Below are 14,405 nucleotides of genomic sequence, written 5' to 3'. Positions count from 1 at the left end.
AACATGATTTTTTTCATTTACAAATGATGATATTTACACAAGACCCGATTGCGAGTTCAGAACAAATATTATAAATTATTTACATTTTCAGAAGAAATTGTGAAATATTTACAAGGTTAAAAGGAACCAAGAAGCTGTTATAATTTTTTATTAAAATTTTTATGCATTATTTTAAAATTTTATCTTTATCATGGATACTATGCTTAACTATAATATAATATTATGTTATTTTAATTAACACATCCTTGTGCAATTGTACCTTCTATTTTAAGATTTGTTAAATACAAAACTGCGCCTATTCTGTGTCAACAATGTCCCAAATTTGTGCCCCTACACACAATATTACAAATTATTTAAAATTAAATATACACTTGTCTATGGTACCCACAAAGTCAATAAGAAAATGCAAAATACAAAAACAAATGGACAAGAATAGGCAAAAATAAAAGTGAAGCTTTTGATTTCTAGCAACTATTTTAATATAAACAATATTTACATGGACAGGCTCGAGTTAACCAATAATGGTTTGGTGACCTTCAACAAAGAATTAGATATAAAAATTTACAAAAGGAATACAAATAAAAAGAGACTCATACCAATTACGATGGATACAAAATTTGATGTACAAGGCAACCCAAAAGCTCACAAGCGCTAATCCTGATTATAGCCTCAATTACTGCTGCTTCAAGCAATCATAAAACCCAAATGGAGTGGCCGCTAAAACAGCTGAGACAAAAGCCAGGCGGCCTTCTCTTTACAGCCCGCAATGCTCCTTTTAGATCTTGAATCAGAGCTTATGAAAGGAGTCATATTTCATTTGTGACTCCCACCTTCATGGGTCTGATCAGTGTGCTTCTGCAGTGTAGATGTTGAGGGTGCCCCTGGAACTGTGAGAAATGAAATAATACTTCGTTAAATTAAATTATCACCGCAAATGAGACTCCAGAAGAATGTATTATGGACAGCACATACTGCGTTAACGGCACTATAAGATATGGTAGACGGGCTTTTTCCAAATTTATGATAAGGGATGCGCCAAAAAATCAAAGCAAGAACTAAGAAATCCAAGCAACTGATTGAATATTTCAAACTGGATTCAAATCTTGAAAAGTTGAGCATCTTTTTCAAACATCAATATTCTTCTGCTCATTCCTGTATTCAAGCTCCTAGAAAATTTATGCTCATTCAATTGATCTGGAACAATATAATTTGTGTAATATGAAAAAATAGAGATATTGGACTCCAGTGAAAAATATTTCATCAAAATTTCAAATAATTTTTAAGCTGCATTTGGACAACTGCTTAGATAAACAAACCCCTAACATGAAATTTTCAATATAACTAGAGCCACAAGATTGAATGAGTTGCTGCGAAGCCAGAAGGTATTATCAGAAGTGACCAACCAATCAACAATAAAAGAAATCATAAACAACTCAGACATCAATTTAACAAAGATACTGCCACCAAAAGTGCAAAGTTAAGACAAGACTCCTAGCAATATGGTCTCTAAATTCTTGGATGCCACATTTAGGACTTCAAGGGAATCTTACAAGGCAAGCATCTTGGTTTCCCTGAAAATGCAAGATCTCTCCCCCTCCCCACACCCACCCAAAAGAAAAAGAAAAAAAAACAAAAATTTGAGGAATTCAATACCGACTTTTCTTACGGAATATTGAGATTCCATGAGAACCCAAGTTCATACGAGAAAAACATCCATATGATCGTTGCAGTTGGGTGAAATTGCTCCTTTCTATTTGCTAATAATAATAATTATTTATTACCATTAAAACTTGTTATTAATTATTTTGTTTTCATTATTATGATTAAAACAATTATTATTATTTCTTTTGGCTATTACAATTAAATAATTATTATAGTGGTCGTGGTGGTGGAGATTGCCATATTTTAATAGGGCATTTAGGATAGCTCGAGCAAAATGCCTCCTAGACATTAATACTTGATTTGAACAATGAAGTCATAAATTTTACCTTTCTTTGCTTTGGCTGGTCTGATGCCACCACCGGCAACTGATCCCGAGGCAGATCTTTTATAAGACACAGATTTCAGTGAGATTTCAGTCTTCCTTGAGGATACAAGAGCTGAAGAAAGAAGGGCTTCAACGGCATCCCGCTGTTGCCTCCTTTTTGCAATCAAATCACCATGCGTTTGAACTTGACTGGGGACTCCACATCCATCATTTCCTTCTCTTTCACGATGGACTCCATCAATGGAGGATTTTGAAACATCCTTCTTAGTATGGGTTTTATTATGCTCAAAATATTCCTTCGACTCCCTCGACACTTGCGGCTTCAAATGTTTACCCCTAGAATTTTCATCAGTAACTTTCTTCTTATCTCTATGAGCATTCCCCAAATTAAGTGTTTTTTCCATACTCCCTCTATGCTTATCTTCAGCATTGCTAACATTTTCTCCTGCAGTTTTAGACTTCAAATCTTTGGAGGTTCTACTGTCCTTATCAGCAACACCTAAAGACCTAAAGTCGTCCTTCATTGAAAAGCTGTGCTCATCTCTGGTCCTTTTGTTCCTTTGGACATCTGCTGGAAAATCATGGTCTTCTCCGGCTACTCTTTTGTTTCTTTCAGCTTCACAACCAATATATTTTCTTTCCCCTGCACTGGTCCCCTTAGTATTGTGTTTATCTTGTTTGACATGCTGCCTAGAGCTTTTTACCAGCGGTTTGGAATGCGTATTAAATTTTTCTGACTCAGATTTCATTCTCAATGCTGATTTGAAAATGGACTGGTAGGGCATTTTACAAGATATGATCAAATTTCTCTCTTTAGCATCCTTCACAAGAGCAGCCCAACTATGGTTTGTGTTCAACGTTTTTGCATTACCCAAAATCCACAGGGAGAGCTTTGCCCTCGTCAAAGCAACATTCATCCTTCTTACATCCGCAACAAATCCTATACTGCTCGAGTTTATTCCAGTTTCTGTAGAGCATGAACCTGCTGCTCTGACTGTGGAAAGCACCAGTATATCAACCTCCCGGCCTTGGAAACCATCAACAGTATTAAATTCCATATCAGCTGTAACAGAAGGTCCAAATGCACTAGAGAACCGTGAACGCAAAAGAGAAAGTTGACACTTATATGGAGTTATGATACCAATTCTCTCACCAACAAACTCAGATGGGTACCTATGCATATCCCAAGTTGCATTGATTATAGACTAACTACATGAATCACATCAATAGTGATAGGACTGGGTCAAAGAAAATATACCTCTGACTGAAAAACATCAGTATTTCAACTGCAGCATCAGCCTCCTGTTCATTATAGAGGGACAATGCACCAGAATTTTTACCACGAAGCTCCTTGCCACCAACAACATCAAAGAAAATATAGGGTCCAAGGCCTGGAGTCTCATGGAATGTTGCTGATTTGCTAGACATCTGATCTCCATTTAATAATTTGCTGTCATAAAAATGCAGAGAAGGAAATCGACATATCTCTGGGTGCATTCTATACTGGCAGTTGAAAAAAAAAAATCAAAATTTTAAATCAGGAATAAAAGGAAGAAAAAGAAAGGACATCTTATCATATGCAAGACAATTTAAAAAAAGCTTCGAACTTGCCACCATTTGTCAAAAGTCAAAGCCATACAATTATTAATTCGAATTTCAATTTGATTTACTAGATTGACAATTCAAATCTAGCACGAAATCAAAAAATAATTTTTTTTTTAAAAGACCATGGACCATACATTTCTCAATTTGAATCTTATGATTCATGATTCGAATTGCACGGCACACCAATGTGAGTGTATTATGGGTGCATGTGTTTACAAGTGCATAACTGAAGCTGTTCCCATGTGCTTTAGATAATATTAGGGTATTCATATGCAGCAGCACTTTACCACTTAATTATCCCTCTGGGGTCTCACCGAGTTTCTTATGATACAAAATTACAAAAATGACCACTAAATACGGAGGAAAGAAAAGGTTAGAAAAATAAATGAAACTAGATGGGAGAGAGGAAGGGAGGGAAGAGAGTTCTAAACCCTATGGATGTCAAGCACAGGGAAATATATTAGTAAAGTCATCATACTTTGAATTATTACAAACTAAGCTCTCAAATGGTTTCAGAAACAACTAGAAAACTTTTAAATTCAAAATTGGATGTTATTCCACGCGCATCAGTTCAATAGATTAACACAACAATAACCAAGTCCTGAGCCCCACCAGGTTGGATTGGCCAAATTTAGTAGACTACGGAAAATGCAGGAAAGGGAAATTCACTATAAATTTTAATAAGCAAGAAAACTAGTGAAGTGACCAAAAATTCACACCAACTAAGCAGATATCAGCTAACACAAGTAAACCTCAAATTTATTTATATAGAAGAAAATAAATAAGCAACTTTTTTAATGCAATTGCAACCCCAATTACAAGGGAATGTGGATAAGAGAATGAAAAACAAACCCTCCCCACAACCCAAAAAAAAAAAAGCAAGATAGGTAAACAAGAAAGTCATTAAGCTAGATAAAGGGAGGAAGGCAGAAGGATGAAGTAGAAGAATCATAACAAAAGCAGGCAGTGGTTTTCGAAACCTCTTAAGCAATGGAAGCAGAGACAAACTTGCAATATCCAATGGGTGCCTCAAACAAAAAAAAAAACAGCATAAAAAATACAGCAGAGTGGAAAGAAGGGGAAGAAGAAGATGATGATAAGCTGATGATGATGGTAGAGAAGTGGCAACAAAGAGGAAGCAACAAAAAAAGAAAAGAAAAAAGAAGACAGCTGGCCCTATGGTACCTCCAATTGGAATTGGGGCTTGATTATGAAGCAGAAGGTATACTCATGTCAAGAACAGCTTTGTACTTCTCTTAAGTAGCCCCACCCAGCATGTAACCACTTAGGTGAGGACGAAAAGTGTTCTCTAATTTCCATGAATTGTCAAAATTTTAGCCAAGATTTCCACTTTCCATTACCCTCAAAATTGAAATGTTAGTCAATTTCAGTTCTTGTTCTAAAAATATATCCATCCCATGATTTCAAAAAATTTACAATGGGACAAAATTTTTCTCAAAACTGAAATCGGAGACTCAAATCCCTCCAAATTAAAATTTGTATTAGTAAATCTTCTTTCATTGGAAATTGTTAGATTACCAATTTACTAAAAGCTTAAGCTGTACGGTATATCAAGTCTTAACGCTCCTCCACACAAGCAGCCTGATTGCACGTGGAGAGGTAAACAATCGATAGACAGCACTCATTATACAAAATAAGAAAAGAAACAATAAATGTGGGCAACGAGCCCAAAACACAGGGCCTAGCAATAGCTCTGATACCATGTGCAATTACCACTTCATCAAAAAGCTTAAGTTGTCAGGTTGTGGGCCAAATAATGATTATTACAAGAAGGATATGAATGATAGGTTTAAAAGTCTTAACTTTTTATGAAAATTGAATGCAGATATTAACTAAAATATTTTCTTTAGTATTTTATGTCAAAATTAGTGACGTTAACATAAGAAATAATATTTAATTGATTTAAAACTTTCATTAATATTTATTGAATATGCTTATATTTTTATTGTATTACATAATTGCATGATATAAACCATATATGAGCCATTGATGTGAGAAAACCACATTGCAAACCAATTTCAAAATCCCCTAATAGCCCCTTGGTCCAGCAGAAGGTAGATGCAGTGGTGCATCCAGAAGACAACACAATTCGCATTGAGACACGGATGCAAAAGGTGGATCTATTGACAGCATACTCAGGTACAAAAGAAGCAATATCAGAGGATTTAGGGGATGATATATCTGAAAACCAACAGGAATTAGACGAAACATACACGGAGGAGAATGACCTTTCTACTTCTTCCAGCGCCCATTCCTCAGCCCTAGTGCTGGTGATTTGATCTCTAGTTCCAAGAAGGCTTCCTTTGCTATAGAATGCGGACCTTGTTTCAACCAAGTAGTCACAGAGGTTCCTGAGGCAATTCAAGTGGTCACAACAGAAGGGATCGGCCTTGTAACGGCCCCTGATACAAGCATACTCATTGCAGATGAGGAGGTTATAGAACTTGGCAGTGTTGAGATCTTCACAGTAACCCCCCACATTAAATCCCCCTTAGTAAATGGGGAGCTGTACCTATTTCAAGGATGAGTATTATAAATTGCAGTATCAGGCATCTAAGCAAGCTTCTCTTCTCATTGCATCTCTTTCTCTGATGAGTCACCCTACAGCTTGCCTGTCATCTAGTATAGATTCAGGTTTCACAACAATGACATGAATAACCAATTTCTTTTCCACCCACCAGCATTCTAAAAGCTTACCTCATGTTACCCTTGCTCATGGGCCCGCTAATGCTATTAAGGAATAATGGCGGTAAATCCTACTTCCTGTGCCTCTCTTTTCTGTTTCATATATTCCTAATTTGCCCTTTAATCTTATGTCAGTTAGCAAACTTACAAAAACCATGAATTGATTTGTAACATTCTTTCCTCACTCTCTTGCCATTCAAGATTTTAAGACAAGGAAGATGATTGGAGGAGGAATAAAACTGGTGGCACTTACTACTTTGGGTCGCAATCTCCCCCTATTGCATGCATTACTGTTGTTAAGCCACCTCAAATTCATTGCCTCCTTGGTCATCCTTCATTGGACAAGTTAAAACAATTAATTTCTACTTTGACTTATATGTCTAGTCTTCCATGTAGGTCCTGTCAGTTAGGAAAGCAATATTGTGGTCTGTTTCCTTCCAGAGTCGATAAAAAGGGGTTAAGACCTTTCATCTTAGCCAATTTTGAAGTTGTGGTCTCAGTCAGGTTGTGTCTATTTTGTCACTATTTAATAGTTTTGAGTTACATATTTTCTTCCTTTTTCTCTAAGATTAAGACAATCTAATTTTCCTATCTGAATATTTTGTAGTCCTAGCATAGCATGATTCTTAAATAATTTTGTGTCCACTCTCAACAAAATGTAGTTACAAAGAGGGAAAATAGACATATGCTTGAAATCACTTGTACCCTGCTGTATTAAATGAATGCACCTAGAAGTGTTTTGGGGTGATGTGGTGCTTTCTTATGCCATCCTCTATTCTTGATGGTAAAATATCATATTTTGTTCTCTTCCCAAATGCTCTATTGTTCCCATTACCGCATATATTTGGGTGTGCACCCTTTGTCCCTCAATTAACTCCAAGCTTGGATAAGTTAGATCCTCATGCGATCAAAAAGGGATATGTCAACTATAGTCATACATTGCATAGCACTTTTGTTTCTTCTCATGTTCCCTTCTTTGAGTGTACCCCATAGTATCATGATTCCTTGAGTCCTTTCATCTGCCCAACCTTCCAGATCATGTCCTATTCTCTCTCCCTAGTCATCATCTTGCATCTGCATCTAGTTTGAGTCCTTCTAGTCGCCTGGGTCATCCTAATTTGCAAGGGTACATTTGAAAACGACTCAGGAGAATAGAGCCTCCTCCAACTTCTACCTTTGGTTTCATTATCTAATGATGTTGAGCGTCCTACTTCAAAATGCACTTGTCAAACATCCTATCACTAATTTTGTTGCTATGGTTTCTTGATTTCTTACAACCCTCATATCTCTTTTGTTAGTTTCTTTATGATGTTGCTTTCCATAAATGTGTGCTGAAGCGTTATCCCATTTTGGGTAGAGGACTGCAATGACTAAAGAGATGAGTGCAATACATGATAATGACACTTTGGAACTGGCTGTGTACTGTGATGGCAAATCCTGATAGTTCAGAGGCTCATGAAAAAGGTCTATCTAGTTGCTAAAGGATATATGCAGTTGGCGCGGTTTGGATTAATTTTGGCACATATTTATGAGTCACCAAACTTGCCTCAATTTGTTTGTTCATCTCCTTACCCACCACTAGTCATTGGCCTTTCCATCATATGTGAAAAATTCCTTCCTAAATCTTTTGGAAGAGGTATGTATAGGACAACCACCTGGGTTTGTAGGTAAAGGGGAGTCAGAATTGGTGTTCATCTAAAGAAATCCATGTATGGTTTAAAACAATATTCCAGAACATGGTTTGGCAGGTTCAATGCAGCTGTTCTTTAGTTTGACCTTCAATTATGTGTGAAGATCTCTTCGTATTCTATCGCTGTTTTTTCTCATTGTGCACATAGATGACATTGTAATTTCTGGTAATCATGACCAGGGTATAGAGAGTTTGAAGATATTTCTACAGACAAAGTTTAAGGTTGGAGATTTGGTTCCATTAAAGTACTTCGTGGATAGAGAAATATTCAGATCCAATATAGGGACAGTCACAAAGACTTTTAGATGACACTGGACCGTAGGGATCCAAACCTGCTAATATACCTATGATCCTCAACAACAAATTATTAACAGATGAGGGGAATTTGTTAGCTGATCCAAGATGATATCGAAGATTTGTTGGTAAGTAAAAGTACCTTACAACCATGGGACCAAATATATTCTTTGCAACATGTGTTGTGAGCCAATTAATAGATTTTCCTCCAATGAGCCCATGGAATGTTGTTGTTCACAACATGTGAATTTGTTGGTTGAAGAACATGTTGGAAGAATTTGGGTTTCCATAATCTTACCCTATGAAGTTGATGTGTGATATCAGATTGCTATTCACATTGCCTCCTATCCAGCATTCCATGAGAGAACAAAGCATATCAAAGTACTTCATTTTGTGCAGGAAAAACTTATGTAGAAGCTCATTGAAACCTCTCATTTGAAGTCGTCCGAATATGTTCAATAAAACTTCAGTGAGCGCTCAAATTAAAATGATTTGTAACAATCAATTTGTAATAATACTAAAGCATATGATATCTATGCTCCTACTTGAGGGGGGTGTTATTGGTCATTTAGTATTATTACCTATGTTAATAACTAAGAGTTAGTGAGGATATTATGGCCATTATGTACTTGGCACATATTATAAATAGAAAAGGAGACCTATCATTGTCATTAGGTCAAGAAAATTTAGACGACAACATTAGCATGCCCAAAACAAGAATTGGTTTCTGTTGATGGCTTCTACCCCATGATTCTAGTTTGCAAACATGGTTTCAATGATTGGATTAGACATGGACAAGGAAACAAACATTGTACTTAGTAATTGATGGCATTAATGACATGTCAAAGAAAGCAAGGTGGATGCCTTAGTTGATTTGACGATGACCAAGGACAACATCAAGTATTATTATGTCTATCAATAGTTTCTAAAGTTTCATAAAAGAATTCCATTCTTTAATACTAATTTCCATTGACATCAAAATTCAAGAATTTTGGCACCATGAAATTTTAGATGAGAGTTGAAATTGAAAACCTAGCTTGAGGACACCTCCCACGTTGTAAGATTAACAATCAATAACTACCAAATGGGTAAAACAAATATAATCCAAATCAAGGGTCAGGTTGGCCCCCTGTTTTTGCCTCAACTTCTCCTTTTAAAAGTAAAAGCTGGGTATAATGCGTTTGGTAAATAGCTCTTCCAGCTTTTAAAAAACTTTTAGCTTTTTAGGGGAACTTTTAAAAGCTCTGGATTTTAAACTACAAAAAGCTAAGAGCTACCTTTCTTGGAAACAATTTATTCTATTCCATTGGTGTTCTTAGCCATTTTCTTTTTACAATACAAATTTATCAATACATTAATTACATTTCCTAAAAATACATATCCATTCCAGTCATTTTATATATTTTCAGACAGTTTACAACATTTTTATTAAACATTTAGAATTTTCCATCTCTAACAGCAATTTTTTCCCTCTTTGGCGGGTGGGGGGGGGGGGGGGTGTGCTGCGGGCGGGCAATTTTCAACAGCAATCTCAATCAGCTCCTTTTCATCAGTTTACTTTTAAAAAGTTCCTTTTCAAAATCCAGTGAGGCTAAAAGAAGCTTATGCAGGCTCCAAATTTGAAAGTACAGCAAAACCAAGGAAATTATAATTTCAAGTCCTATATTTACTTCAAGTACTTCATATAAGTGACATCAGTATTTATAAGTGGTAACAACAGGGGCTATACTCTCATTGCAATTGCAGGTCTTTCATAAAGATGAGTCATAGGCCATCTATGACAATTTATATCAGCAACAACCATCCAGAAAATCCAAGAAAATAGAGATCTTTCTACTTCCCATGGAATAAATTGCAGTTCAAAGAAACCATCCAGCAGGAAAACTTCTTTGACAAGGAAGGGGGCTCCATCCTTGCTTTCATTTATAGACCATCATTATTCCCCATGGAGTTTGGGTGCTGTTAGGATTCCCAAATCTATTGGATTTTCTATTTAATGATAGGATTCCCAAATCAATTGGATTTATAGGCCATCAGTATTCCCCATGGAGTTTGGGTGTTGTTAGGATTCCCAAATCAATTGGGATATTCCATTTAATGATAGGATTCCCAAATCAATTGGGATTTCTAATTAATCTATTATTATTCCCAATGAATTCAATTTATTGTTGAGATTTTTATTTAATGTGTTAGGATTCCCAAATCAATTGGGAATTTGGGACTGAGTCCATTAAGGACTAGCATTGGGATATTTTACATTCTTAATAGGAGTAAGTTTCCCTACCCTATATATATGTAACCCTATGAGGCTTTTCCATCCAAGCAATAACATAATTCAAAGCCTTCATGTAATTTGGAGGCAGATTCCCTCGAAGTGATCAAACTCTATTTTCTCTTACTATTTTCCCTTCTTAAAACTTCCACAATTTCTTCCCTAGGGTCTTATCCTTTGGTATCAGAGTCGGCGTTCTAGTGAATGCCATTAACCCACAACAAAAGCAAGATATTGGAATTCTTGATCTTCACTCATACGCAATGGCCTCAAAAAATTCAGTAGAGTCCCAAATGAAAGCTAGGCTAAAGGCTGAACTTAGCAATATGTTTAAGTCTCAATTTGAAGAGATCCAAGCATCGCACTGTAAACTACTCATTACATCTTCCCACGGAGAGAGAAGATGATGCCTCTACATCAACTAATAGTAGGGAGCAGTCGTACGTGCACAAAGGAGGTTCCAGGTAGAGCGTGATTGTGGCCCTTCCCGTATGAAGGTGGAATTTCCTCAGTGGGACAGTGATGACCCTACCGGTTGGGTTTCTAAGGCTGAAAAATACTTTCATTTCGCTGCACTCTAGAAACATATAAAGTTGAGATTGCTTCTATTAGTCTAGATTGCAATACTATGCAATGGTATGACTGGTTCAAAGGTTCTTATGGAATGCCTTCATGGGTAGAACTTGTTTTGGGTTACTTGTCCGATTTGGAACCACTAATATGAGAATATCAATGGAAAGCTTGCTAAAATATGCCAAACTAGCACTGTCTTGCAGTACCAGGCACGATTTGAGCGACTATCAAATAGAACTAATGATTAGAATGAAAGCCAACTCGTCGGTACTTTTATTATAGGTCTCCTCTCTTACATTCAGCGTGAGGTCAAAGTATGTCGGCCACAAACTATGACTACTGTAATTTCCTTTGCACGGTTAGAAGAAGAGAAGTTAGTTAGGAGAAGAATGATGCCGCTCCAACAAGACCATTAGCAAACAGAAAATCAGCAACACTATCACACCACCTGCTCCTCACAATCCTCTTGGCAAACGATTGATTCATAAGGAAGTTAAAGAGAGAATGACAAAAGGTTTGTGTTAGCATTAAGTGGCATAGAGGCACCATTGCAAAAAGGGGCAACTGTTGATGATTGCACCAATGAAGGAGTCAGAAGAGGTCGAGGATGACCCCCCTTATTCAGATCAGAAAGGCATGGAATCTGATGATAATGATGAATCTATTATTTCTTCAATTCATGCTTTAGCTAGTTATGCTAATCCTCAAACCATGAAAATTAGTCATATCCTAAAATGCCAACCTCTTACCATCACTAGTAATTTCATAGATGCTAAAACTACTAAACGACTACTCTATCCTGTGGAGCAATGTGAAAAGTTTGATGCGAAGGCTATAAATGGAAGGACCTTGACATGTTAGAGCAAGTGTCCGAGGGTTAAACTTACAATGCAAAACCATGCCTTGTATGTTGATTTCTTTTTGTTACCACTAGAAGACTATGAAGTGGTTTTGGGTATTAAATGGTTAAGGACTTTAGGTGATATAGCTTGGAATTTCTCTAAACTAGTTAAAAAGTTTGCTGTGAATGGCCAGAGAGTGACTCTTAAAGGCAAATGTTGTGGTAATGTCACTATAGTTTCAAGCCATCAGATGGAGAAGCTCTTTAAAAAGGAGCCACATGGTTGCTTGGTACAACTTCGAGCACAAGAGTTACAACATCAATCTGAACAGGATGAAGGACTAGACTCTCTTATTTCATAATTTTCTGACCTATTTGCAAAGCCACAGGGATTGCCACCTCAGCGAATACATGATCACAGTATTCCTCTATTGCCAAGTACTGTCCCTACTCATGTCCGTTCTTATCGCTCTCCTTATTTTTAGAAAGCAGAAAGAGAAGAAGAGAAAAAAATGCTAAATGTGGGCATAATTCAACCAAGTGTCAATCCATATTCTTCTCCTATCTTATTAATGACGAAGAAGGATGCTTCTTGGCGGATGTGTGTTGATTATCAAGCACTGAACAAGAACACTGTGAAGGATAAATATCCTATCTTTGTCGTGGATGAATTGTTAGATGAGTTGGGAGGTGCCCAGCATTTCACCAAATTTGACTTGAGATTAGGCTATCGCTTGTTCAGGCATACAAGGATGACATTCAGAAGATTGCATTTAGAACTCACAATGGCTCCCAAAGTCTCATGAATGACATTTTCCGACCTTATTTATGTAATTTTGCTCTCTTATTTTTTGATGATATCTTGATATATAGCTCATCTCTTGAAGATCATTTAGGTCATTTGCGAATGTATTCACCACTCTTCATGAACATCATTTGCTTGTCAAGAAATCTAAATGCAATTGCTCAATCACATGTCGAATACCTTGGGCATACTGTTTCGCAAGAAGGTGTTCAGCTGACCCTTCTAAAATACACGTGATGACAAACTGGCCTATTCCACAAACAATCAAAATGCTACGAGAAATTTTGGGATAAACTGGTTACCACCGCAAGTTTGTCAAGGATTATGGAAAGATGCTGCTCCACTGACAGCTCTACTAAAAAAGGATGCATTCAGGTGGAGTGAGAAAGCTGAACAAGTCTTTTTCAAGCTTAAGTACGCAATGTTCACCACACCAATTCTTGCCTAGCCAAATTTCAACAAGGTGTTCATCATTGAGTATGATGCATCAGAAGTTGGCATTGGAGCAGTTTAAATGCAAGACAAACGCCCCATTGCTTTTACTAGTGAGGCTCTTTCTCCATCCGATATCAGCATGTCTGTTTATGAGAAAGAGATGCTAGCCATATTGCATGCAGTTACAAAATGGAGACCATATTTATTTGGTCAGCATTTTCAAATCTGAACTGATCACAAGAGTCCTAAGTATTTTTTAGAGCAACAAATCTCTTCCATGGAACAACAAAAGTGGGTCACAAAGTTGTTGGGCTATGATTATAAGATTACTTACAAGAAAGGGACTAAGAATGTGGTGGCAGATGCACTCTCACAACTTCCTTAACAGGTTGAACTTATAGCTATTTCTATATCTGCATGTACTACTCTTGAACAAATTAGGAAAGAATGGGGGCAAAATTTGGATACTAGAGGTATTATCCAAAAGCTGCAAAAAGAGCCAACTTCAGTCCTTCCTTACCTTTGGGACTCTTTAAACTTGCTGTATAAAGGGAGGATTTTTTAGCGCCTAATTCAATTCACAAGCAAACCATACAGCAAGAATTACACGCATCACCGGCTGCAGGTGACTCTGGTTTTCATAGAACCTACAAGCACATTTCTCAGGAATTTTACTGGAAGGGAATGAAGGGTGAAATCAAAAAGTTCGTGGCAGAATGTGATGTTTCTCAATAACAGAAAGGGGAAACCGTGGTGAGACCAGGCTTTCTACAACCTCTTCATATTCCAGAAGAAGCTTCGACTGATATCTCCATGGATTTCAGTGAGGGACTACCATCTTCTCATGGTAAGTTTACTATTTCTTTTGTTATGGACTGTCTCACAAAATATGCTCATTTGTGTCATAACTCACTCTTATAATGCTATAAGTATTGCTCGTACTTTTGTTGAAAATATTGTCAAGTTTTGCATGGAATTCCTCAGACTATTGTTAGTGATCTTGTCAAAGTATTTACCAGCAACTTTTGGAAGGAGTTTTTCCATTTGCAAGGAACACAATTGAATATGAGCACTGCATATCATCCACAATCAAATGAGCAAACTGAAGTTGTTAACAGGTGCTTGGAGATTTATCTTTGTTGCTTTGCTAGTGACAAACTGAAGGATTGGGTGCGATGACTCCCATGGGTGAAATGG

General features: G+C 36.8%; 1 protein-coding gene across 3 annotated transcripts in view; it reads right to left on the bottom strand.

Annotated features, from left to right (window-relative positions):
• Positions 1-433: 433 nt before the first annotated feature.
• The window catches only part of LOC131158231 (uncharacterized), an 86,660-nt gene continuing 72,688 nt past the window's right edge, over positions 434-14,405 (bottom strand). For all 3 annotated transcript variants that reach the window (XM_058112954.1, XM_058112956.1, XM_058112955.1), the window contains 3 exons: positions 3,246-3,490; positions 1,989-3,160; positions 434-887 (listed from right to left, as the gene is read on the bottom strand). In XM_058112954.1, the coding sequence (XP_057968937.1) occupies positions 814-887; positions 1,989-3,160; positions 3,246-3,490 (1,491 nt within the window). In that variant the 3' untranslated portion in view covers positions 434-813. The remainder of the gene's footprint in view (positions 888-1,988; positions 3,161-3,245; positions 3,491-14,405) is intronic.

This window comes from Malania oleifera, chromosome 6 (genome assembly GCF_029873635.1).
Source record: "Malania oleifera isolate guangnan ecotype guangnan chromosome 6, ASM2987363v1, whole genome shotgun sequence".
NCBI classification, from domain to species: domain Eukaryota; kingdom Viridiplantae; phylum Streptophyta; class Magnoliopsida; order Santalales; family Ximeniaceae; genus Malania; species Malania oleifera.
The sequence above is the reverse complement of the archived record's forward strand: the minus strand, read 5'-3'. Positions and strand labels throughout refer to the sequence as shown.